At 39.7% G+C, this 27,840-nt stretch overlaps 3 protein-coding genes across 3 annotated transcripts; 2 read left to right on the top strand and 1 right to left on the bottom strand.

The window, feature by feature from the left end:
* Nucleotides 1-710: 710 nt before the first annotated feature.
* Nucleotides 711-11,300, top strand: gusb (glucuronidase, beta). The gene is made up of 12 exons (XM_040149986.1): nucleotides 711-947; nucleotides 1,191-1,376; nucleotides 1,622-1,803; nucleotides 2,642-2,784; nucleotides 2,961-3,148; nucleotides 4,757-4,909; nucleotides 5,110-5,288; nucleotides 6,482-6,628; nucleotides 7,285-7,369; nucleotides 9,367-9,543; nucleotides 9,656-9,791; nucleotides 10,370-11,300. Exons 1-12 carry the CDS (start codon nucleotides 741-743, stop codon nucleotides 10,519-10,521), a joined length of 1,935 nt encoding a protein of 644 aa, XP_040005920.1. The 5' UTR covers nucleotides 711-740; the 3' UTR covers nucleotides 10,522-11,300.
* Nucleotides 11,301-13,396: 2,096 nt separating this feature from the next.
* On the bottom strand, nucleotides 13,397-23,329 carry vkorc1l1 (vitamin K epoxide reductase complex, subunit 1-like 1). Its single transcript, XM_040149988.1, has 3 exons — nucleotides 22,463-23,329; nucleotides 19,495-19,604; nucleotides 13,397-17,858 (listed from the first exon to the last, which is right to left on the bottom strand). The coding sequence occupies exons 1-3, from the start codon at nucleotides 22,684-22,686 to the stop codon at nucleotides 17,632-17,634; spliced, it is 561 nt and encodes a 186-aa protein (XP_040005922.1). The 5' UTR covers nucleotides 22,687-23,329; the 3' UTR covers nucleotides 13,397-17,631.
* A 2,260-nt stretch (nucleotides 23,330-25,589) lies between these two features.
* Nucleotides 25,590-27,678, top strand: znhit3 (zinc finger, HIT-type containing 3). The gene is made up of 5 exons (XM_040149989.1): nucleotides 25,590-25,789; nucleotides 26,472-26,503; nucleotides 26,611-26,676; nucleotides 27,237-27,314; nucleotides 27,479-27,678. The coding sequence occupies exons 1-5, from the start codon at nucleotides 25,722-25,724 to the stop codon at nucleotides 27,652-27,654; spliced, it is 420 nt and encodes a 139-aa protein (XP_040005923.1). The 5' UTR covers nucleotides 25,590-25,721; the 3' UTR covers nucleotides 27,655-27,678.
* Nucleotides 27,679-27,840: the final 162 nt, after the last annotated feature.

The raw sequence follows: 27,840 nt of genomic DNA, 5'->3' as shown, positions 1-27,840 counted from the left end.
TTAAGGGGTTCTGCATTATTACCTGTCTTTTCTACTTTTCTCAAATAAATCTGTGTTATCATAGAATGACCACAAACAGGGGGTCAAAGAGCAAATGTTTGCCCCGGGCCGACCAGCATGTGAATCGGTCCATGGCCGTTGTGAGCTTGGCGGAACTCTGGGGATGTGGAGGCGCTGTTGGACAATTCGACGGAATCAGTGACCTGACGCCTCTGCGCGCCGCTACCGACATCGATGTGCGCGAGTCTGGCGCCATCTAGTGACGTCTATTCACTGGCGCAGCACGGAGTGACGACTTAAGAGCCAGTGGCGAGAGAATGATGGGATTTCGGAAAAAGTTGAATGGTGCTATGGACGCCTTCCGTTTGCCAGGCCGGGGCTTTTCATTTGGTGGGGAAAGACGACATAGACAAGACAAGACATCGAGAAAAACAAAACAAAACATTAATATACAAAAATATTAAATGACAACATACATATTAAATAATAATATCACATTACATTCACGGGAGATGTTGTTTTTTCTATTAAAAAAATGTTAATTATATATTTTAGGGGGGGGGTCCTTCAACGACGTTTACCTCTTAAACTGGAAACTTCCGACACTAATGGACGCTAAAGCGACAAAAGCGGCTCTGCGGTCACGTGACCCCGGAAAAAATCATGTGACTTAATCAGCACTTGAAACTGCCCAGTGTGTGTGTGTCTCTCTCTCGGTGTACACCAAGAGCTGGTCCGGGATGGGAAGGCTCGGGGTGTTCGGTGCCTTGTGCGTGTGCGCTGTGTTTGACGCGGTGCGTCCGCGGGGCAGCGGCATGCTCTTCCCCCGGGAGTCCTCCTCCAGGGAGGTGAAGGAGCTGAGCGGGCGGTGGGACTTCAGGGCTGACAAGTCCCCGGGCAGGAACGAGGGCTTCGAGAGGGCATGGTACAAAAGTCGCCTGGCAGAGGTGAGCGGAACACAAGAAAGCGGCCTCGCTCTGTTTGCTTGACGGCTTCAAAAGTTGAGAAGGGTCCCGCGAGTTTCACTTCCAGTCGTCTGCAATGAGGTTTAGACAGCCAGGGGAATAGGCCGAAAACAGGCAATAGTGGGTCTACCAGAGGACGTGCAAAACTAACTGACTACAGTCTCACTACCGAGTACAGCAGTTTCACTGTCTTTCCACTGACATGGACTGTTTTCTTTTCCCTAGACTGGCCCAGTGATTGACATGCCAGTTCCTGCCAGCTACAACGACATCACCCAGGACCCCTCACTGAGAGATTTCATTGGCTGGGTGTGGTATGAGCGAGAAGTGGTGGTGCCCGCCCGCTGGGTCGCAGATGAAGGAACAAGAGTGGTTCTCAGAGTGGGAAGTGCTCACTATTATTCAGTGGTGGTGGGTACCGCATGTATTTCCCCAAGCAAACTCCAGTCAGAGTTGGGGGGGGGGCTCATAAGCATCAGTTGCATCAGTGTAGAGATATGGCACATGTGATGGTGTAAAGACTTACTGTATATCACTAATACACAGTAAATCACTAAGCTGTCCTTGCCTGTATTCAATATGCAGTCAATCCCTTTACATCACCGACTGAATTGACGTGCTCAGCCCTCGACAAAATCACTCTTTCCCCTCTGCAGTGGGTGAACGGGGTGAAAGTGACCGAGCATCAAGGTGGCCATCTTCCTTTTGAGGCTGAGATAGGCAGTGTAATCCGCAAGGACCCAACTACGCCGTGCAGAATCACCATTGCTGTTAACAACACTCTGACTCTGGAGACTCTACCTCCAGGAATGATCCAGTACATGGACGACCAGACCAAGTAAACTCATTCTTTCTAGCTTTAATTAAAACACTGACTTGATATGAAAGTTTATATTCATTAGTGTGCTTGCTTCAGTGATCTTTGTCATTTTTAGAATTCAGGTGATGCATGCTTTGTTTCAAATGTTCAAAATCTTTAATGGGTTTGGTGGCAACCTTTTTCAAGTTCGACCTGGAATACAAATTTTAAAAAGGCCATAGCCCTTCCACTTTAAAACATCTTTTCATTTTTTTCATATCTTTTTAGTTCTTGAGAAAATGTAGTTTAATATTTATTTATTTATTTTTTTTCCCCCCAGACAATTAAATTTTTTAACGTTGGTGTAGGGCTGCAACTAACAATTATTTCCATTATCAATGAATTGGCAAACTATTTTCATGATTAATCGACTAATTGTTTTGTCTATGAAATTTCCGAAAATATTGAAAAATGCCCGCTATAAAAATATTGTGACTGACAGTACAGCTGCAGTCACGCTTCAGCTGTTTTTAGTGTTCACAATACAGAGGATACTTCAACTCCTGTCAGTGGCAACACTTCAAATGACATTTCAGCTGCTTTCAGTACTTACACCTTTTGACATTTCATCTTATTTCAGTTACATTGTCTCTTTTCACTACTTGCACTTCAAATCCTCTGTGCTTTAACTGTTACTGCCATTCTAATATATCCAGAAAGCTCCATTTACTATTACCAGTGTTGTGAACAGATTTTTTTTCTTTATTTAGGGAATCTAGCCTTTTCTAGTTTATATAGCATTTGGGCGAGATTAAAGTGTGTACAGTTGCCTGTCAGTGAATATCCAGATACTGAGGGAAATGTAATTGCTCAACAGGTATCCTGCTGGTTTTTTTGTGCAAAACACCTGCTTTGATTTCTTCAACTATGCTGGGATACATCGCCCTGTATTGCTGTATACTACTCCTAAGGCGTATGTGGATGACATCACTGTGATGACTGACTTCTTGGATAACACCGGTAAATGAACGCAACCAAATACAATGAAACAACTAATTTATTCAATTTCAAATTTTTGAACTAGTGATTTACAAAAAATCATAGTGATTGAATATCATCTGCGTCACACATAACAACTGTCTTATAGTTTATGTCTGTTTGTTAGACATGGCTGTTTCCCCCTGTGGTCCCTTCAGGTCTAGTCAAATATACAGTATCAGTCCAAGGTGCTACCACAGCCACCCTGAAGGTCACTTTGACAGACAAAGATGGACACTGTGTAGCCACCTCCAGCGAGCAATCTGGGGTGCTCAAAGTGGTAGATGTCAAGCTCTGGTGGCCGTACTTGATGCACGAGAATCCAGGTTATCTTTACTCTTTGGAGGTAAGACAGTACGTTTACATACAGCGCATGTCAAAGTGACTTTTTGCCTAAAGTTTCACATGGGCTCCGCCACTGGATTTGTGAGAGTGGTTAAAGAATCACCTTTAATAATTATAGTTTGTCAGTGTGGCTAAACAGTGTTTCATGAACTCAACAGAACATTTACCACAAGGAAGATTACAGGACTCCATCCTCCACTTTGTGTCCAAACTAAGGACAAGTTAATGCATATAATTGTACAATAATGTAACTGTAACTGTGGTGGTGTAAAACTACCACCACAGTTATGCTGGAATGAAAGCATCAGCAACACTTATAACAATGATACAAAAGACATGTTTAAGTAATTGATAACTATGATGATTAAACAAATTAATTTAGGATATATCAGAAATTTCTGTTGATCACCATTAATAAATGATCAAGTCACTAGTCACGAGTTTATGATTAGTTAAAACAAAATGGACCATAAATCAATAAATGTTAATTCCCCTCATACATTCCTTGATCTGCCATCAAAGTAGCTGTTCAGAGCTACTTGTTACACAGTTACACAGAAAAGGGAATTTCAGACCCATGAATTTGAAATGTCTGTTTGAAAGCAGAACAGGACCTGTTGTCACGGAAACATAAAGCTGTTTCTGACTTGCAGTCAGATGCAAATATCTCCATGTCACTGTGTGACCCAGCAATGAACTTATTCTTGACGTTTTCTTTCTCGCTTCATTACAGTGTAAACTGTTGACATAAGCTTACACTTTCTTGTCCATTCTCCACTAATTTGTCAACTGGCACCTGCTAGATGTTTTTAGCTTTAGTGCAACATTCTCTTCCGTACTGCACTCAGCAATCTTTCAACAAAAGATAAACAGAATAAAATTAAAAAGAAAAAATAGATTGTAAATGTGACAAATGTCCTTGTGTCAGCAGCATTTACATGTTTAAATCTGGCTACCAGTTTGAGCAGAACAGCTTCATTAATCATATAAACTCGGCCTAACTTGATAATTTCTTAATGGTGAGCAGCAGGAAGCCATGATACATCCTGCATCAATGCATGCATTGCTAAGCATGTTTTTTTTAATAACCTTAATACAAACTGTTGCAAAAGATCTATCTTTTGATTATGTTGATAAGTTTCATACATTGTGCAACAGTTGATGAAATTTCCCTTCAGCTTGAGATATCCACTGCTCCTTTTAGTGACACTTGAAGTTGCCTTAAAAAGTCTTGACCTTAAATTTCTCACAGTGAAATAACCTAAAAAAACAGATATTGTATCCGACAGTACTAAAGGTTTTCATACAATTACTTGTAATATCTTGCTTATAATTTTATCTTGTGTGCATACATGTACTGTATGTGCTTAAAATGGTGATATGTCATATGTTGGTGGTTTTGCTTCAGCTCTCCCAACTTATTCCATACAGTTGCAATTTCTGCACCACTTTGAGGTCTAAGTTGTGAATGAGCTTCCTAACTACCTGGAGTTGTTGGGTAGTTACCCCAAGCTTTTCTCTACAAGGTCTGCGGGAAGAGATGCATTTGGCAGAGTTGTCAAGAACTAAACATTTTCTGAAATTGGCACTTGTTCACTTCAACATCCAGGTTCACTTAATGGCAGCCGATGAGAGATCAACACAGGAAGATGTGTATGCTCTACCGGTTGGCATCCGCACTATTAACGTAACCAGCAACAAGTTCCTCATCAACAATAAGCCCTTCTATTTCCATGGCGTCAATAAACATGAGGACTCTGATGTGAGTACCACTAGAGGGAAGCAAAAGCTTAACCAAGAGACTCAGTCTTGTTTAGCTTTGAAGCACCATACCTGTTCTAACATTTACCAAGTTAGCATCTTCAGCCAGTTTCCCACAAATAGACATGACATCAACATGAAAAAAGGGGATCCAGTTCAGTAACCAATTTCTCCCTTCTTGTGTTTACCTTGTGTGTTTAGATTCGAGGTAAAGGCTTGGACTGGCCCCTGATTGTCAAAGACTTTAACTTATTGAAGTGGTTAGGGGCCAACTCGTTCCGCACCAGCCACTACCCCTATGCTGAGGAGATCCTGCAGATGTGCGATCGCCATGGCATCGTAGTGATAGATGAGTGCCCGGGAGTGGGCATCAAGGACATGTAAGTGTCTGTGTGGCTTTTAGGTGTGTTTGACAGGACAGAGTGGTCAACACTGTAAACATCTTACTTTTAGTCCCAGTGTATGAGGACAGAGGACAATCTGACTTGTGGTGTCCATCACCGCTACTCTTGAAAAAAAACCCATCTGCTGTTAAAGTAGAGCAACAAAATATATATGCAAGAAACTTCACCCTGTCTTAAGTTAGAAAAGTCTAACACCGATAAAAGTCATGTTGAGAGATCTTGGCTAAGTTGCAGACTGGAAACGGCCACTTGCAAAACAATTTCCATCTACATTTAATGGAAGTTTATCCAGTTGAATGAATTAAAAGCAGTTTACTTCAGTTTGATTTGATCAAAAACAGGTCAACATTGTTGGTCTGTCAGTCAGATGGTCTGTAGGTCCACCACTTTGGTCCTGATAGAAATCCAATGACTATGTTGTGCCATGATTTTTTGCTCCGACATTCACGCCCTCAGATTTATCCAACTGATCAAAGCTGTCACTTTTCCAGTTTAATGCCTCAGCATCTACTGGATGGATTACCATGAAATTTGGTAGACACATTCATGTCCTAATAATAAAAATTAATTGTAGTCTCTTACATGATCCCTTCAATTTTCATTCAGCGCCATCATCAGGTCAAAATTTCAATTTGTCCAATACTTAAATCTGTGACCAGATACCTGCAACACTAATGACATTCTCATCAGCCTCTTAGTGCCTATTCAGTGCTAATTAGAAAATGTTAGCCTGCTATCAAACTAAACTAAGATGGTAAACACGATTAACATTATACCTGCTAAACGTCACCATGTTAGCATTGTCAGTGTCAGCATGTCAGCATTTAGCTCATAGTACTGCTGTACCTAAGTACAGCCTCACAGAGCTGCCAGCACGGCAGTAGACTCCTAACATGAGTATTTACTTGTGTTAGGATACATGAATATTTATGAAGATACCCACTTGGTTTAGCTAGCTCAGCCTCATATTATCTTCAGAACAACGTTATCATTTCGGCATGGTTACATACCAAAAAATCTCACGCTGTAGCATAAAACAACTCGCTCTTCACTGTTACAGATGTTAATGAGTGTTGTGGGCTGCTGTGTCACCTGAAATGGCTGATGTATCTGGTATGTTAGTCTGTCAGCTCAGACTCTGCTGTGTCTTTTGTGCCTTGCCAATCTAGTCGTAGTTTTGGAAACGCCTCCCTCAGCCATCACCTGGTCGTCATGGATGAGCTTGTGCGGCGGGACAAGAACCATCCTTCTGTGGTCATGTGGTCAGTAGCTAATGAGCCTGCTGCAGAGATGCCCCCTGCTGAATTGTATTTCAAGTGAGTATTGATCATTTTTTAGATGTGAAGCACTGCACTGAATGCCCCCCCCCATTAAATAATTTTCTCACAGAAAGTGACTGGAAATTCTAAATTGTTTTTTTTTTGGCATTTTTGCTTTTATTTGATAGTTGACAGTGTAGAGAGAGAAGAACTGGGACACCAGGAAGCCCCTGAAAGCCCCAGATCTATAAAAACTTTGAAGCATTCTTAAACTGCCTGTATGGGTTTCTGTAGGAGAGATACTGGTTTGTTTGTCAGTCACAGCCTACGCCTTTACTCTGAGTGGAATGCAGTAAGAGTAGTCATGGAGCTGCCCAGAACACTAACAGCTGGAGCTCAGTAATAGTCTGAGTCTAATAGTCAGGAAGACAAACGGGCAAACAAATACTTGACCTGCCAAACTCCCATACTCTAAGTATAGCGGTATGTTATGTGTGAGAAGATAAAAGTGTACATATAATTCTAGAGCACAGTTTCTTTGAATTACATGAGTATAACAGGACAGTGTGAATCGACTGTTAGCATTTTGTGACATTGCTGTGATTATTCACTATCATATCACTGTAATGTAACTGATTCCAGGATTAACACCCCCCACTCCGCAATTGAAATTTAGTAACCTTTGCTTTTTTTTGTTGTTTTTTTTGTTGAAGGACCTTGATAAAACATACCAAAGCTCTGGACCCTACCCGGCCTGTCACTTATATCACAGACAGTAACTATGCTAGGGACAAAGGGGTGAGTTTTTACAGTACTCTCTAAAATATCAGCAGTATACCAAAGTTAAAACCTGCTCAGCACATTGGTTACCATGTGAATTATTCTTAATGATGCAGGTGTTGTCAATGTCTGAGAATGTTTGTTTGCAATTGGAGCGTTAAAGTTTTTGTTCTTTAGTTGAGGAGTAACTTAACGCCTTCTGAAAATCTTGTTTTGCTAACTGATTAACTTGCAGCAGTGATGCAAATATGTACTCCAGATTGTCAAACAGGTTAAAAAATGTCCAAAACAGAGCAGCAGAACACTGCTTTATAGACTGGTGTTGAGTAAATGTCAAATGCAACATGTGCTTGATAACAATCATTTCAATTCTGCTAACTTGGCCTGAATTGTGCATCAGTGGAAAAAACAAAAACCTCTTAAAGCACTTGAAAAATTGGTTTAGAATCTTAGGGTTTTTTGTAACATTAAATATCAATGACTAAATAAGTAACAATCAAAGTTTATCTTTGGAGAAAATATATTTTATTATTACATAGTTTAAGTAATTTATGTCACCTTTTCCCACGTATAGGCCAATTTATACTTCTGCGTTGAATCTTTGCCATAGCTACGTTGCAGCCGCATAGTCTATGCCGGCACCTGACGTGTGCCTCCTTAGAAACGTAACTACGGCAACGCAGACCGCAACAACTGTGACTGGTCCGATTGGTAGCATGTCTCGTCCATGTCTCTCTGTTGCTGGACACACAGAAAACTCATCCTCATTCTGCCTCAATCAGTTCAGTGGTCGTACACACCATCCCGTCCGACGTCTCCTCTCGTTTCTGCATTGTAGTAATTTCAATAAAAGTAGCTGTTGTAGCGTTTTGTCGGTGTAATTGCAGAGCGGCGCAGACAATCGAGGGCACGCTCACAACGGTTTAGGCCACTTGCGTAGGCTACGGTGTAGACTCCGCTTCGATCAACGCAGAAATATGAACCAGGCCTAAGTGCCGCTCATGTCAAACTTGTAAGAAGAGCACAGAGAAAACAACACACAGAAACCTTCACGTAAGATAACCCAAACTTTTAAAACTTTTTGGCAGAAAACAGTGTGTTCATGTAGGACCACATCACTCAAAGTTAGAAGATGATAAAGGCCCCGAAAATATGTTTAGAGGGCCTTTTAAGGACAAATACTGATGATACTATCAGACACATTATTCTGAAATATTGTAAAAGTTCTATAGACTATTAGAGTACTCGTGTGTCAGAGGCTTGCAGAAAAAAGGGGCAAAATATATTTTAGTGCCTCTCAGTGCGGTGGGTCAGATCATGACACCTGACTGAATGTTCTCATACATTAACATAATGGCATCTAATGAATCAGACAAAGTGCCTGATGAAAAGTAAGGGAGTAAAAGTCGAGTTGTCAAGGTAATCCTTCAGAGTTTTACCTGTCCAGACTCAGAAGCGCCCGTTGACTAAGTTGTTGACACGCCTGAGATTTTTCACATTCCCTTGCTGTGAGGAGTATTTTTCAGGGTGATGTTTGTAGCTTTTAAGGTACTTATTAGTTTGCAGCCACTGACTACTGAGGCCAATCGTTTGTAAAGGCATCTGACTGGGTGAATATAGTACCTCTGAATTCACTATCCAAACACTGTTCATTTACCACAGGCCAATCAACTCTGAATTTGTGAGCAGTTACTGCCACAGCTACAATCCAAAAAGCAGAGTGAAGACTGCCTGCAAATTTTTTGTTATATCGGCAAAGGTGTAAAAGGCGATTAGATAGTGTCATGTGAATAATGCTTCATATTTTGCCCCATAACAGGACAATTGCTACTACTAGAAAATTCCTTGCTTGTATATGAAATGAATAACAAATCTACAAGAAGTTGAGGTTATTGTCACAGCATTTATTTGTAGTCTGTTTTATAAAAGAACTGATCAAACTGTGTTTATCAACATGAAAGTCATGGATGTTTTGGAGTATATCTGAGTCATGTATTTTCATATCCTGTCTCTAGGCACCCTTTGTGGATGTAATCTGTGTAAACAGTTACTTCTCCTGGTACCATGATCCAGGCCACCTGGAGGTCATCCCCATCCAGCTCAACACTCAGTTTGAGAACTGGTATGGAAAGTACCAGAAACCCATCATTCAGAGCGAATATGGAGCAGATGCGGTGTCGGGGCTTCACAGTGTGAGGATTCACAAACATGCACCTTCAGTTACCCAGCCAGCATTTACATTTATGTTTAATTTTTTTGTACGCTCCTAAGGCAGCTTTTTTTTTTTTTTTTTTGACTTTCCAGGATCCACCCATGATGTTTACTGAGGAATACCAGAAGGTAGTGCTGCAGAACTATCACAATGTGTTTGACCAGAAGAGGAAGCAGTATGTTGTCGGTGAACTCATCTGGAACTTTGCCGACTTCATGACTGCACAAGGTATTACAACTGCAGATCACAACAACCTCTAGAACCACAGCTGCTGCCATTTCTTATGTATACACTGAACACGTTACATTGTTGTTACATTGTTTTAAAAAAAAAAAAAAAAAAAAACATGGCACACCCTACAATAAACACCTGACGCTGAGAGGGAGACTACAGGTAGACTCTGTAGAGGGACGCTCTGTTGGGGCCAGATACACATCATTAACCTGCCGCATGTGGCTCACTGTGTGAACCCACAGTTGATTCGCTGACATAGCTATGTAGCATATGAATTCATGTTCCATGTAAACAGCATAAAATGATCCACACCTTTGCCAGGAAGACTTGAGATATTGAGAAAGATATGGCAGACAATACTAAAACACACTACACGGAATATTAAGGAAAATCAGCAGGTAATAGTTTCTTAATGCAGAGCTATTCACCTGTAAAACCTCAGGACGCACAGTTCACTCACAAAAGAGTCTCTTCACACGGTAATTGATCTGCATGTAGACCTGACAAAAGGCTCCTTTGTTTTTGCGTCCTGTGCTTGACACGGTTCTTGTTGATCCACCTTGTGTCTGCAGGGGTCACTCGTGTAGTGGGGAACAAGAAGGGTATTTTCAGCAGGCAAAGGCAGCCCAAAGCAGCAGCCTTCATCCTGAAGGAGAGGTACTGGAGACTGGCAAACGAAACAAGCAGACTACCCCTTTGGACCAAGTACCCCTGCTTGCTCTGACACCCGCCACTGTTGGGGCACCCGAATCAGGACAGGCTCGATCCCATGTAAGCACTATGCCTTATGGGAGAATGCTGGTAAAATTCAGTCAGTGTCTTCAGGGAATTTAATTAAGTACGTACAGTATGGGACACTTCCTCAGAAAGCAGTTCATTATGTGAGCCTAAGATCAAACCATGAAACACAAGTTAGCTATGCTATTCCTGTGGTCTGCATTTATGATCTATGACTAAAAGGGTTTTTCTAGCAATCTGGAACATTTTTCTGAACATATAAACAATTTGTGATATTGATCAAAATTAGCCTTCAGTTCTTCAGCAATAGTGGAATTCACATTTTAGAATCATTATTATAATTTTGATATGGTTTCCTTAGGATCCACCTGAGTTAAGACTTGGGGAATTTGTTTAGTTGTTTCGGGATATTCTCATACAGATATGTGAGGTGGTGCGATTTCAGTTGCAGTCATAAAAGGGTAAAGTCAAAAACCAATCAGTCCAATCAATCGTTTCCTCCAGTCAGATGATTTGAGCACAGTTGGCAGACAAAGGACATAACATGACAGAGAAAGTGTAAAGGAAAGGAGTTACCACACCAGCTCCTCTATTGTTGCTTTTCTCTGTGCGTTTAAAGAAACATTTTCTATAATAAGCACAACACTTGGTGTTTCAGCAGTTTGACATATCACCTGTATTGGAAGGTGTTTTCAAAAATGTAAGCCTCTGTCATTTCTGTGCTTTGTAAGAGCAACAACAACTAAAAACACCCTAAAAACAAAATTGGATGATTTTTTTTTTTTAAGTAATTCAAGTACTTTATCCATGTAATGTTATAGATTACACTGAGGTATACTTACCAGTCTGGGTGCTGATTCCCCAAATCACTGTGACTGAATGAATGTTTTCAAAAACCCAACACACTGTGTAACCTAGAGGGTTAAGTGACGTGGTGATGGTGGCGTGACTGCCATCAACACTTATCAGTGACTCTGCTTGTGCCCTCATTACATGATTGACCTTTGTTTTACAGCTGGACAAACACTGACTATTTAGACTCTTCCTTAGTTTTCTTACAAACATGCAGTAGCTGGGAGTATACTTACTTCCAAGACATTTTATGAAAATCTTTGTCATGCTAAAACATGTGAAACAGCCTTTTTTTCCCTCATATTTGCAACGTTGTGCTTGGATTTGGTACAGCTTTAATGGCTGTTTACACAATAATTGTGTTGTATAACTGCAGTGATGTTTCATTAAACACACTGCTCTTTCACTTCCTAATCCGATAAACTGAATCTGTATCAGTGCTGATAATGAACAGCCAGACATGACTGATCCAAGTTAAATACGTTTTCTTAGTCACACTGACATCATAATTTAGACACATGGTTCTTAGCTATTGGAGATACTGTATGCTTTGAATATCTCAGATCATATAAGTTAGTGTTCAGTAGCATTTTTTTTTTTTTTTTTTTTTATGCCTCCCTGGCCAGGGGCATTATGTTTTTCAGTTGTGCCATCCTCGTGAACGTGATATCTCAGGACCGCCTTGAGGGAATTTCTTCAAACTTGGCACAAATGTTCATTTGGACTCAAGGATGAACTGATTAGATTTTGGTGGTCAAAGGTAAAGATCACTGTTACCTCGCTAAGCACGTTTCTGGCTGTAACTCAATCATTTATATGCTACTTCTTACAAAATTTCACACAAATGTCCAATAGGATAAAATGATGACGTGAACAGTCAAAGATCAACTTCACTGTGACTTCATCATCTTCTGCAAATGGACCTAATCCTTTTTTAAAAAAATTTTTATTATTAAATCCCTTCAAAGTCTTCACTACGTATAAGTCTGGACAGACGTGGATGTAAACTGCAACTTAACTGGTTGGCGGAGGCATACAGCCGCGAGGCGGTAATTCTAGTTGCATCTCCATCCAGTATTGATTTTGGTTATTGAATCTAAATCCTTCCAAATTCTTCAAGCCCATACTACCTTAATGTTTTTTACATTGTTCTTTGCTAATATAAAAAAAAGAGGACATAAAATACTTTATAAAAAAATGTGAAACGTGAAGTTCAGTCTACTCATCATGGGGAGTGCTACTAAATCTTTACAATAATTTTTCTGGCTCTTGAAGAGTTTTCAAAAGTTAAAAAAATATATCTTATTATTTTTCTAATTTTGCAAGTCTGTCTTAGAACAATAGTCAGGTGCCCATATGAACTTGGAAACAGCTTTTTCTTGGAGTAATCATTCCTCCTGTTCATATTGGCCATTTAGTGATCCCATCATAATTTGCCTCCAATGCAAGACTTGGGAGACAAAATCTAGGGTCCTTGTTCTGTTCAAAAATGAATTCCAAAGTTCATTTAGAGGTAAAATGAATCTTCACCTGACCGAGTTAGTCAGACCAAGTCGATTATTTTTCAAGGTTAATCTTTTTAGTGTAAAACTTCCTGTTTGTGTTTCACCAGATAGTTTCCCTGCTGAACTGCAACTGAGGAGCAGTAACGCAAAGAAGGAAGTTGGTGTTAAAAAGACTGTATTGGTAGATATGTACTTCATTTGTATAACTTGGAATACTGAAGCCTAATTTTACTCTGTAGATAAACTCTGGGATACGTTTTTGCATGGAAAGCGGACTTTTAACATCCAGTATGAACAGGAGGAATGATTACAGTAAACAAAACCTGTTTCTGTGTTCATATAGGCATCTGATTATTGTTTTAACAGAGACTTTAAAAATTGTGAACTCGTCCTTTTAAAGTCATGGTAACAAAATTAAATTCAGCATTCATCCCCCTTCAGTTAAGTCACATTTACTGTTAACAGTATTAATTTCCTTCAAAAAAAACTTAAAATGTCAGGTAGTTTCAGAGGGAATGTTTTAATGGTAGATCATTTCCACATGACAATGACACAATTAAAAATGTACTCATGTCAACCTTTTCCACAGTTTTCCCTTAAGATGGATTTAAACATTACTTTTTCGCACCCTCCTACCATTCATGTAACACTTTTCCATGTAAGAAAATACAGCATTTTCAAAACATATTTGGCAATACAGAAGCAAACCCAGTAAGTTTTCCTCCACAAAGAAATTTAATAAACATTTTATGCTGACACATGGATTCCTAGCCCGCCAACCCCTCAACTTTTTTTTTTTTTTTTTTTTTACTAAAATAACCCAGAATGTTAACAGTCTATACAGCTAAAGGGCATTAATGATGGAAAAAGAACATTACAATCATGTAGTTTAACAGAGTGTATTCTTAGCTAACAAACACATCCTAGCTAGAAGAAATAAAGATGACAGTTATATAGTGGAGTTCAGGAAGGGAATAAAAGGAACGGTCAATGATTCGACAGGGCATTTTGTCTGGCAATTTCTGAATGGAATTTCGCACTGACACTGGATATTAAATCTTTGGGAATGACCAATTATCAGATTAAATCTTAAGAAAGGCAAGCAGAGGTGCCTGTTACAGTTACCATTCTTCGTTTAACAAGGCTATTACTGTTGCTCATCTTTGGCTCAAGGCCTAGTGATCAAACAGAAGGCACTTTTGTTGGCTGTGGTGATGCAACTAACATGGCAGTTATACCTCAGGGCCAAAGTGAATATTCATGAGAATGCAATATCGATTGTTTTGACCTTTTTGACATTACATCATCACACAACATCCTTTTACCAGCAAAAGATTTCAAACATTTAACACCCAATTTCCTTAACCATTTCTTTAAAGTAACTGCACATAACTAGTGTAATATGCTTGCATATGACTGGAGCCATTAACATATGGATAGGCTACCTAATGTACGCTTGTCAGTTTTGTGGTCAATACTTACAGGACCGATAGTTGTTGCTAAAAAAAAACTAGCAAGAAATGTCAGTTTGACTTCTATATAAAAAAAGCTGTGACTTGTGAAAGTAAATCCATAGGAAACTTGTCTTATATGTGAGTGCACAGGTTTTCCCAGAAGAAGGACAAAGACAAAACAGTGTTGTGGTTGTGGAATCTCATTCTGAGTTTAGATGAAGAACCTGAAGTAAGCCCGACCAGGCAATACTGTGTAAGGAAGATCTTTAAGAGGACTTGCCAAGAAATGATGGAAACATTCAAATCATATGGAGGACCATACAGTTTGTTGAAGGACTGTACTGTTTTTTGCCACTTTACTACCAATCATGTCAACTTAACACAACTGGCAACCAATTTCCAAAACGGATCATAGTGTTTTTAAATGAGTTTCTCATCCAGGCAGGCACTGGTCACATTCTTTTCTGTATGGCATAAAATATAGAAATAGAATAGCATAAAAATAGCATAAAATAGCAAAGATCTGAAATTTGCTTAAAGGGGAACACTTTTTACACTCCAGTTTTTTCAGGTTTTTGGGGGGCACTACTGCATATATTAAAAAAAGTTGTATAAAGCCTTTTGTGGCTCCAGAGGGAGCTGCACAAAATCTGAAATTTCCTAAAATGACAAAGTTTGAAAATGAAAAAAATCCGGGTGTGTGGAGTTAAGTGAGCTGAAACTGAAGTTAAGATTTGCTTGCCTTTTGTTATTGGCATTCAGATTGTATGAAAATTGTATCACATTTATCTGATATACGGTTTTGTTTTGTTTTTTAAACTTAAGCTGGGAGGACAAACACTGACCTGACAAACAGTATAAATTATCCTCACTGTGAAGAACTAAGGGGGGATGGAGGTGTCAAGTCTCTTAAGGTTTACGTAAGCCAGTGGTGAAATGAATGGAAACCACTGTCTGCCTGAAATGTAGGAAAAACTATTTGGAATATATAACACATTATACTTTTGGAAAATAGTCAACAGTGATGTCAAAGAGCCTATATATGATAAGTAGTAAATAGCAATAACATGCAATAACAAAAAAAATTTCACTTTGTATCCCAGGAAAAAAAAATATCACCTCAATTTCCATTTTCATATACAACTGATGACGTCATATGTTACGACAGGAAGCACGTCACTGAAATTACTTTCCTGACTGTTGCTATCATTAAGACGTTAACAACCTTCACCCCATTAAAAAAAAAAAACTTGCTAGGAGAACTTGTATCCTTTTAAAACATGAAGGGGCATGGAGAATAGCAGTGATGGAAACTATTAACAAGCTGGTTTGACACCACAAATGAATCACATTATTACAGTTATTATTACAGCTGTTATAGATCTTTGACAGTGTGTGTAAGATTGTCTGATGGCCAACATATACTTAAAGCCAGAAGATAGAGTACCATGCATCTGACAAGTAGGATACTTTGATCAGTGGATGCTGGATGGAACAGAGACAATGGTCCTACTTTGTTACTGAAGTGACAATACTGTGGATTTCTAGCAAAGCCACTAGTAGCTGTGCTTGCTTTTTCCACGCTGTGATCTATCTCTGTACAAACCTCGCTAAGTTAGATCAACCACTTAAGACAGTCGTTCCCACTAGAGCAAAAATCCCACAAACTCCACATATGGCTTAACATACTGTTTTGTTGTCATACAGAATCTAACCCCTTATTACGCGTTTGCCATTCATGTCAACAAAGTATAACATTTTCAAGTTTTGTTCACGTCCTGCAAATGAACTGTAACTCAGCTTGGCAAGATCACCATTACTGTTCAATTGACATCAAATGTATACAGGCCTGGACAGTGAACATAAGCCAGATGAACATGAAAGCAACTGAAAAAAAAAAGATTAGAGATGCTTCTGCCACCAGGCCACTCCACTCTTGAGCAGACAATCACAGTGCAGCCACCTTTGCTACCTCATGAGACTGTTAGGGAGGAAGAAACACTTTACTGGTATCTTAATTTACAAAATTGTGATCAGAAAAATAAAGCCATGGACCTGTGACAATAAAAACGAGCAAAAATGGTGTTAACATGGCATTAACCCCCCAAACGTTTAAAAAAAAAAAAAAAAAAAGTAATTCACCTTAACACTCCTTTAGGCACATAAGTCTTTATGGATCCCACTTGTGTGGTGGTAAGGAATGCTTTTCACACAATAACAAAACCAAGAAAAAGGGTGAGGGTGCCTTTATGCAAACTTGGTGAAAAGTACCTATAGTTCTGTTTAAAAGACTTGTGTTGGTGGCTTCAGATGAAACAGTAACCACGTATAACAAAGAAATCCACACAACTCTGAACTGCATGCCCGACCAGGATTACAGGACAGAAGATGGCCCAAGGACATCCTCAGACTCATTCACCTAACTCTTACCTTGATCACTTTTATTCCAGATTTACTGATGTTTTCTCCCGTTTTGTTGGTTATTTTTTCTTTTTTTCCTTAAAGGTTTGTGTCAACACTAAATCACAATCTAGCCTGGAATATTGCTCAGCAGCTATTTACAGAATTGCAAAACAAACAATCTGACTGATCTACACACAATATCTCACAATGTCCCATGTTTATTTTTAGTGGTCCTCTTCAAAAAGAAATATACTACAAAGTGTAAACATGAAAAAAAAAAAACCTATTCTGTATAAATGTTAACTGTTTTGTACCCCACCGCCCTACCGTAGAACCTGCAAACTGTACGATAACCTTAATGAGTGTTTTTCTCATTTTGGGACCCATTATTCGATTCCAAGTTTAGTGCAGTTCTGCTGTGCAGTAATAGGACCTTTCTAACCATTTCAAGTAAACCCCTTTAATGTCCTGTTTTTTCTTCCATTCTTCGATCCTTTTTGTTCAAAAGAGAGCTGTCCTCCATCGTTCTGTATTGTGGCCCTCTGCCTCTGCTTGCTCGGGTTGTTGTGTTTCCCCACACACGCGCGCGCGCACACACACACACACATATCCAGCCCCCTCCTTAAGTGAGTACAATGTTAAACAAGGTAAAAGAAATTAAAAGAAAATCATCTTTCACTTATAAATCCTTCCATGTTTGCAATCAACATTGAGATGTCAGGCCCAACATTTAAGTTAAATTTCTTCATTTTTTTTGAACACACAGCAGAATAAACATTGTTTGGAAGCAAGGTCTCCTGGTGGCAAGTCAAATGTTCAGAGGTCACATTTCTTTTTTTTTTGTGTGTTGTTTGTCGTATTTTTCTTGCCGTTCTCGACAGCTTAGTCCTGCTTAGCCTGGAGCTGCTGCTTCCAGGCCTCATTCAAGTAAACCAGTCGCTTGTAGTTGAGAATAAAGAGGATGAAGTTCAGCGCATATGTGGTGATGCAGATGATGCAGAAGTCCTTTAGGACAAAGTAGAGGATGTAGCCCAGGTAGAGCGAACCCACCACCGACAAGATGGATGTCGTCATGAGAATAAGGGCGGCCATTGCACTGACAGTCATTCCTATGGCAAGAAACACAAACTAAGGCTTAGGCAAGTGATTGCAAAAAAGACACAACCTTGCAACACACAGGGAACCTGATGATTCTGCTCTTGTCACAGAGCTATCAGCATCAGACAGTTCTCTATTTATATGACCAGCCTCCTCGTGATGACATTCAGCTGAAACATGACTAGACTGGTCATATTATTCTGTTGTCACATGGGGTGCAGTCATAGTTGTAAGGCTGAGTTTCCTCAGTGTTTGTGATATTTCAACAGGCTTTTAACAATCACTGCTAAACAACAAAAGAGGATTCTCTCTTTCTTACAAAACTATTTCATGTACCTTGTCATAGGCAGGTCCTCCCTTTCTGACTTATTTATAATGTTGTGGTAGCAAAGGAGAGGCCTTTTAAAATTGGAAATACCCAGAACACATTCTGACAATATGTTCTCTTCTAGGGGTGGCTAATGTGGCAATATAAGGAGATATACCATACCATAAGGAGATAGAAATTGTCGTTTTAACAGTTTATGCCCTGTAACTATTAATATCTCTGAGTGTAATAGACCATTGTGGGTAAAGTTGTACATCTATGGGCTGGGCTGCTTTATGGACACATTGGATTTTTATTTCTTTAAATATTTCCATCAATGTAATTAAGTACTTTGATTTGACAGGTGTTTAATTTGCTGGATTATCCAAAAACAAATATTATTGTCTGGTTATTATGTATAGGAGCAGCACAGAAGGCCTTGGGAAAATGCTCAACTATAGCATTAATGTTATTTGGATGTGAAAGTTGAGTCTACAGTAAAATCCTTTTCAACAATAGTCCCAAAATGTACAATGGCACTGATCAGAACTGAGAGCCTTGGTTATGCAGATTTTGGAGTCATGCCTACTCACAGATATTGGACGGTTGTGAGAATAATCCAAGTTCTGAGTGGTCTTGACTTTAATATGGAACTCTTGACCCGCTGTAGGCGTTTGGCATAACTGGGCTGCTATTGTGTTAGTCAAATGAGTGGCGACTACTTTGGCTAAAAGGACCTCTTGTTCTGTGCCAGCGCCAGGTGGCCAGGCAAGCCTACAGACCACTCAGCAGGCAAACATGTCAAACCAGCGTGACTGAATCGGCATCGCCATCACTGTAAAGAGGGGAGGAGGGACTATGATTGTAACCAAAGCAGGGAGAACCTTAAACTTGCTACACATCACACATAAGGAGAAATATTTATAATGACTCTTAACTGTCAGTGCCAAAATTAGACTGAGACAAACACAGCACAGCAGGAGTCCAATTTAAAAGATTGAAGGCACTAAACTTGGAACTACAGGAATTAAGGCCTGTTAATCACCTAAATTAATTCTTACTGTTACTTCACAGTTATGTTATTGCTGCAGTCTCATTAGAAATGAATTAATACTAAGTCCAAAAAACAAAATCTTGTTTGCAGTTCAGTAAAAAAGTACCACCCTATCACCTAACTATATAATTATATTTATACATGACCACTTCGTGTGATCAAATATAGCCATGACACTGGAAGAGAAAGTATTGAGTCAGAGCTAGATGCTATTGCAATAGCTCAGCAGATATGTCACCTGAATTTGCAATACTAACAGATTACTCAGAATAAAATGACATCTTACCTAGTAGGAGCTGAAAGGCATAAAAGACAATCCCATAGACACTGTTGGGTTGGTTCAGTGCACTATCATTTCCAAAAATTGAGCCCAAGAGTCCAAATCCTCGACCCCACCTAAAAAAAAAAAAATTAAAAAACCTTCAGCATAGAAGAAAGCAGTTACAACTTCATTTCAGGAATGCAGAAGAAAACTGCAGCAAACTGAAAAGACTGGATCATAGCTAAGTACTATCAAAATCCAATGAATCAGACTAAATGACGGAAATGATTGGCAATAAGGTTAAATAAATAAATAAAATACGGCAATCAGATCCAGGTCAAGTGATAAAATACTTCCCTGAAAAACTTCCCAATTTTCGAAATACTAGCCAACCAACAGCCCCGAACCCAATGATATTCAGTTTTCAATGATATAAAGCTATGAAAAAAAAGCAAATGGTCACACTGGAGAAGCTGCAACAAGAGAATGTTTGGCTATTTTGCTTGAAAAATAAGTGGAACAATTATTTTGTTTTTTATTATTTATTATTATTGAAATAGTTTGATTAATTTCGTGTTGATCAATTGACAAATTGATAATGGACTAATCACTGCAGCTCTACAGTGAACATTCTGATGGATGGACTTACCAGTCACTCAAATATGATATATGCCAAACTAAACCCATCTGGACCTTTTGGGAGGAAAAAAAGAATAATACCAAACAAATAGCACCTTACTATTACCATTTCCTTACCGTTGCTGTGACTGCAGTGGACAATCAAACTGACATGACTTGATTCCTAACACCATAACCCCTTGTATCTCTTAATTAAGAACAATTTCAGTAATGTGTCAAGAAGTTGACATTTAATTTCTCTGTGCTTGAGGGGCATAACCACTGGTTAACACCAGGTTAAGTAATCTTTCTTGTGTTCACCTCTTACTAACATTCCCCTGTTCACCAGGACCTTTAAACCTATGTAACACATGAGGTCTCATATTACACTCTGTGCACCTATTAAAACTGAAGCTTTAGTCCAGCTGTGAAGCTGTCCGTCTAAACATGTCTAAAATAGTTAATGTGGTCCTACTTACTTGGGTACCCCTACCGTTTGACTTCAAAAAAAGACGGACGTCCAATTAATCAATGAACAAGTTCCAGAGTCCCAGCATAGAAGACTAGGAGACAATTTCAAAATACCTGAATATAGACTGATCTACATACACGCTTGTTTATGTACAACAAAACAGGTGTATCACTATTTATATACCAATTTCTGCTTATTGTTGAGGCTATACAGCAGGAGCATGGAGATGTTGGTTCAATAACGCAAACCTTTGTTTTATTTCTTCTCATTTACCACAACAACATGCCTAATTGTGCCCCAGAGTAACTGTCTTACGAGCTGACGGGGGCCACAGTCGACTTCTAAATTGCATTCTAGGAAATATTTGGGAAGAACGGTAGTAAGATTTAAGGGCAACACCTGTTTAAAGCCTCCATGAAAGTATGTTACCATTTTAAATGATTTCAAGAAAAGTATATAAAAATTATGATTTCCATTCATTTCCCTACAGCACAAATTCTGGCTACTGTTTCAAGGCATTATCTTAAACAGATAAGCATTTGCAGAAACATGCATTTAAATATACAAAACAAATATAATAAGATGCATAGGGTATTCACTTTATATACAGCCCTTGATGGTAATAGAAATTAGACTACTGGAAACCAAATTGTTAAAACTACACTGAACTGCTATGATTCTTCATTTTGAGGAGGAAATTGTGACATCCAATCCCTGAAATACAAAAACACTCACAACTGATGGTTTACAGTTTGCTTTAGGTGACAAAGAATTCACTCACTCATTTAATAAATATGTAGTAAGTCCTAGACAGGTTGCATTCCAGGTTTGCTTTCAGCTATGTATTCAAGGCCTGCAAAGCCTGGCATTCAGCCTGATAAAAGAGGTGGCATTCACTTGATTCATCAATAGTTCCGTGCCCACAGTGAAGCTGGTATGGCAACTACTCAGAACTGGTCTTACACAAAAACTGTGATCTTAAGAATGTAAAGGGATGTTATTTTGCGTGGAATATAATTCTAGCTATTTGCCCATTAGAAATAAATCAAAGTAATACTCTAGCAGCAGTTTCGTGTGTGGGACTACTCATCTAACCGGTATCAATGCGTAATGGTGAGCAGCACTGAAACCTCAGGTAGCCAACAATGTTATAGTTCCTTCCACTGACCTCTGGAGCAGCTACAGTATGTGCATGTCCCTTTTATTAGCCCGGGCGGAGGGTCTAACCCCTTGGGCTGACTGATAGCTGCCTGCTGACATTAGCACGACAGCTAATGACAGCGGCGTGACAGCTTACTGTGAGCGCTAACTAGTAGGTTAAAAAGTTGCGTTGCACAAAACTTTCAACATCAACCGGCCAACATCCAGAAATCCTAGGTCTGGTCGGCAGAATGAATAGCTCATTCCAGCAACAACACACACACACACACACACACAACAATAACGTTAGTCTGAAGTTGGTGTTACAGACGTGTTATCCTCACATGCACAAAGAACAGCCATTCGACCAGTTAACATTAGCAATCAGCAACTCATCAATTTATAATTTATCGATGCTGAAGGCTTTCTGCTGATAGCTAACTGGCTCAGAAGTATAAGATGGGTTTCGTTAGCTAACGGTTAGCAAAGTTAGCCTCGTCGAGCTAACTAGATACCTTATCATTTAATAAGCACATCATTCGATAACAGTTTACTTATTTCAAACAGGCCATTCAATTAACATTCAGCTCGCTGTGTGCCAGTAGGTATGGTTTGCAGTTAGCTTTAGTAGTAGCGGGCAGCAGGCATATGTTAGCTGTGTGCATTTGACAGTTTAAACCGTGCAGCCCTTCCCAGATTGCCACAATAGCAGGCAGCTTCATTGAGCGCCACTGTAGGCGCTCTTTGCTGAATTCAAATTACCTGGAGCTGAAGACTTTAGAACAGCTGATGGAGCTGCTGACATCGCACATAGCCGTGTAACTCGGATCCCGAGCCTTTTCCCTCTCGACGTGAAAAGCATATAGAGACAACAGTATGCCCAGCAGGCAAACAAGAAGCCTAGCTATTCTTTCCCACCGAGGGGTGGACACTCTTAGGACGGGCGCCGCCATCACTCTCTGGCCTAGCTGGAGACACGCATACATACGCAGCGAGCTCGCCTGTGAGACAGAGCAGCGACGTGGAAAAAGCGTCAGGACGTGCCCCGCCGTCAGGGGCGGGCCGCCGAGCTGTGGAACAACACGGTGAGCGGGGCTCTCTATGCGGAACCACGTTCATCATCTAGCTTTTCGGGTCATAGGTTCCTAACAACGTACTGAGTTATAATACTCTATTAGCCCATATGTTGGGCGTAATATTTACTTTGTATCAATCTCTATTAACGGAGTACACATACAACATGCCAGTAAGAGTAGCCACACTATGTGCAATGTAGATCGTTACTTACTACGTAACTTCCATAATACATTTCGGTCACTAAATGTCCCTGGACTTACTTTCATTACAAAATTACGGCACGTTAGCAACGTTGTTATTACACCAAATGTAGTCTCCAACACTGGTTCGATATGAATGTCGTTTAATTTGTCAGAAACTGCATGCAGACAACACTTGTCCAAATATTCACAAAACAGGAAAGACAACAAGAAAGCATGGCGCAAGGACAAAATAAATAAAAAGTTAAATTGCATGCAACAAACCATGAATGGGAATAATTCCCTAATAACAAACACACTATATTGATCAAAGGATAAAGTCCATGTTTCCCATTCCGTCGATCTGAGCCACCCAGTGGCACAGCCATGATCACGTGACCTCGTGTATATAAACACAAGGTGACATCATCTGTTTACTCCCTGCGAGACTCGTCTGGTAAGAAACCGCCGGACCCCGCTTCCAAATGGCGACTGACATGGAAAGATTGGTCTCTTTCGAGGAAGCATTTTACGATCAATATGACTACTACAATCTGCTTGAATACTCGTGTCACGCTGGTGGCAAAGGGAGATCCAAGAGAGAAATCGAGCTGAACACCAACCGCCATTGCCCCGCCGGGCATGAGAGGAAGATAGCAGAGAAATACCACAACAGCGAAATGAAACGCAGGAGAACCAAGAGCTCGTCGTCTTGATGGCTTTCCCCGATGTTGACAGGTAGCAGACTCCCTTTGTAGTCGGAAAATAGTGTTTATTCTTTGTTGAGAACCCTTTATTTATTCAAACGCAGGCCCCTTGTGATAGAAAAAAAACTACATGCTACTTGGATACTTACATAAAAAGAGACCCTGCAGATTAGTCAAGTAGTGCGGTCATAAATGTGAAGTGAATAACGCCTGCTTTTGTGAGGACTGTTGTAAACAATGCTCGAAGTGTGCTGTGCTCTATCTACCAGTTCGTTCTAATAGGTAAAGCCATGTGAATCCAGCGTTTCCCTTTGAACGCGTTTTTATTCCACCTATTGTTTGTATCATAGTAAAATCAGACCTTTGGGTCCGCTGGTCAGACAGAACAAGCCAGTGGGACATGTCCACGCGGGCTTTCTAACGTTTTATAGACTAAATGGTTAACTGACAAAACAATCTGCAGAAAATAGCGTTTAACTGCGGGGGTGTGCTTTACGATGACCATGTACCTCCGGCTTCCGCGCAGATCTGGACACAAGTTGGACTTCTGATGTGGACCATGACCCAAGTGTCTCTGCCCTCCCTGTCCCCGTGAGTTGAGCGCTGTGACAACGGGAACATGCCAAGCAGTCGGTCACGAGACAGCTCTCCGTTTCATACTCTACCCTGTAACAAGACCTGCTACTCTCAAGTGACAGCTGTGCAAGAATAGTTTGTGTTGAGCTATATAGGTCAGTGGTGTATGCTTGCTAAATATATATATACAAATACACATACATGGATAGATATAGTCCTTTCTGTGGGTGCAGAAGATGCTATACTGTATTTTAATTCAATAAAAGTGGTGTTAACTACACCAGTTTGAGTTGTTTTATTTCTATTGCTCACAGCCTAATGGAATTAAGTTTCATACAACTGGTTTAGTTCTGTTAAGTAGGCTGAATTTTAGGTTTGTGACTGTTTTGTTTTTATAGTAGGTTTAGAATCTATCTCTCCATCCCTCTCATTTTGCGCTACTTGACCAACGGAGCCAACTCTTTTCCTGCTCCCCATTTTCTATTTCCTCTTCCTGTCTGTGTCAGCTCACTCTATTGTATCTCAGAGGAGTGGCACGCAGTATGGAAGAAAACCCCTCAACCTTCGCCAGGGCCAGATGGGTTTGGATTCTCTTCCACGCGATTCGTGGTCTTCCGTCTTACACTATGCAATCTTCAGAGCGCAGTGTGAAGTAGATTCATTGTGTATTAAAAACAGAGATCGATAAACCAAGCTGGTCCCGGGAGCAACTGAACTGTCTCAGTTGTGCATTCATTTTTATATCATTACTCTCTTCTCCCTCTGTGGGCCTCTGAGTACACGCCCATCATCACACCTCATTGGCCAGGCCTTGAATGAGCTACTTTTTGAGAATTAATGGTGTCGACATTCCTCTATAGCTGATATCTTCACAGGAGTTGGACATCGAAAGCACTCTGGTATCCCTTAGTTACATACACTAGTATATTCTGAAACACTTCTAAGGTAATAATAAAAAAATAATAAATTGTACCACTTCCCACAGCAGACCCAGACACCTGGACAGCGGATATTTATTTTAAAACGCTCAAGAATTATGGTTTTTAAACTGTATGATCATTTTGTACTCATATAAGATATTTAGGTTTTCACTCGGCGTAATTGTAGAAATTGACTGCAAATCTGAAATAGTTTCTTAACTTGGACGAAGAGAAAAACAGCAGTGACAATTCACAAGATATACAGCTGGAGGTCATGGAAAGTTAACTGCAGTAATTGCAGTAAAGTTACAAAAATTAATGATGACTGAAAAGCGTATTCCAGCCTGACCGGAGGTTCGCCCAACCCTACCGGTGTCTGGATTTCATCAGTGTTGGACTACTAGCTGAACCTTCGGGGAATTTACCAGCTTTTATTTTGAAGGTGGCATTACCAACCGGAATCGGTATCACTTATTTCCCCGTCGCCATACGTGTTCAACCATCTGCTAGCAGTATCCGAGTGACAAATTTATCCGGGATTAATTTTTCTCAACCTGCCAGGATGCAGATATGTAATGTGTGCAGCGAACAGACACCAAAATACAGATGTCCAGTCTGCAAAATAAGATAGTAAGTAATTTAAGCTTTCGGTCTGCAAGCTAGCTAACTAATTATTGGTTAGCCCCCGGTTTTCGACCATGCTAGTCAAACGTTAGACAGTCACTTGAGACCAGAAGCCAATATTGTCGAGGACGATTTTGTGTTCTTTTGGTAACTGTAAAGAATACCAAACATACCAGCCGAATCCGCCACGAGTTAAAGCTGAATTACAAGAATGTTGCGGTGCACTAACTTAAGTTTGTAAAACCTGGCACTGGTTCCCAGAACGTGAACACACGGGGACGCCCATGACTAAATTTAAAGATAAAAGTGTGCATATTTATAGACCATGCCACTGTCTTAAAGTAACGTTCTTAATGTTACACGTGAAAACAATTTTGGATATCACCACCACATGTGACGGCAACCCATGCGGGTCTAAACGGTTCGCGATTTGACTGTTGAATGAACGGGGTAAAACTCGTACCGTGAAACGACATCGCCTCGAGTTTGTTGATTATTGAATTAATTCATTATGACTTTTAAAGTTACGTTTGTTTGATTTCTAATAAATGAAACCCCCTCCTTAAAATATCTATACACGTAAACATATGTACATATTACTGACGTCAGCGTGTATTGCCTTGATTCAGTATTGCACGCGTTATTGTTTCGAAAAGTTAATCTGGGTGTATTTCCTCTTTCCTTGCAGTTGTTCACTTGGCTGCTACAAGCGGCATAAAGGTACCATAGCTTGATCTCAGTCCTTTATTGTGGTGATGCTTAACTGTGGACATACTCAAAGGAAATGTTAGACTTGTCATTACTCATCTGAGTTCTTCGCTCCGTAGACACTTGCCTCCCTGCTGAACAGCCCGCACCCATTGTTCCTGAAGCAAAGCAGGCTTTTAACACAGGTACGGTGTTATATGTCTCATTCTCTCACAAATTTATCAAATTAATTATGGATGGGTGTGGACAACATGGACAAAATTAGCATTGCAATAAAAAAGGTACAAAAAGTCAAATTCATGTAGAATAGAATCAAATCAAGTGGTTTTAATGTTAAAGTAAATCAAAAGCCTCAGGATTACAATATACATTCCTGATTGCTTATCATCTCATGTTTTAAATTTCAGTGAGATTTATCATATTCATGAAGCCATGTGAATTTTTAACCATTACTGAAAATAGAAAGACAATAAACAATATACTACGGTGATGATCTATAATACTTAATGTCCAACACCATGTCAACAATCTTAATGTCCACATTATACTGAGGCAGAGAGGGTAGGAGATGCTGAATTTAAGAAGTGAAAAATGTTACTTTAAGTTTCAAAAATTGTGTTTATTTAATTGTCCCTTTTAATAAATTAAGTCACAGCAAAGAGAGGTGGTGGGATAAAGTGACTGAAATACCAACAGAGTTCAACCTTCTGTGTTAAAAGCACCTTTTGCTTTACTGTCTTTGCAGAGCCTTGGAGTGTTGAGGATCTTCTGCATGAAAATGACATCATTGACAAAGTGCCTCTGCAGAGGCTCCAGCTGTTAGGTATTAATCTAACATTACCTTTCATCTGCTCTTAACCCTTCAGTTTGTCTTAACACTACTGGCAGCACCATTATGTCAGATATTCCTTCAGCTTCTGACCACATAAACTAAGTTTTCAAAAATGTCAGATGTCATTAATTCATGTTTTCTTATTTCTTCTCCAGGTCAGTCAGAAGAACTAAGAGATCTTCTTTGCAATCCCCATCTGAGACAGTTATTGCGCTCTATTGACAGTGCAGAGAGCAAAGACGGTGCGATGAAGGCTGCAATGCAGGAGCCCCTGTTTCTTGAGTTTTCAGATCAGTGTTTGAAAATTGTAGAAAATGAAGCAAATGTCTAATGAAGCCGGTGATTTGTAAAATTGTGCCAGACTTAGTTTATCAGATCACTTTTTGATGATATTTTTGCAGGGGGAAAAGTTATTTTTTTATATAAAATGTCTTAAAATAGGCCACACTGTGCCATGTACTGCATGTTTTATTATTTCTGTATATTATGTTACAATATGTGGCATCTAAACTAATGT

The sequence above is a fragment of the Xiphias gladius genome, chromosome 17 (assembly GCF_016859285.1).
Source record: "Xiphias gladius isolate SHS-SW01 ecotype Sanya breed wild chromosome 17, ASM1685928v1, whole genome shotgun sequence".
NCBI classification, from domain to species: Eukaryota; Metazoa; Chordata; class Actinopteri; order Istiophoriformes; family Xiphiidae; genus Xiphias; species Xiphias gladius.
The sequence above is the reverse complement of the archived record's forward strand: the minus strand, read 5'-3'. Positions and strand labels throughout refer to the sequence as shown.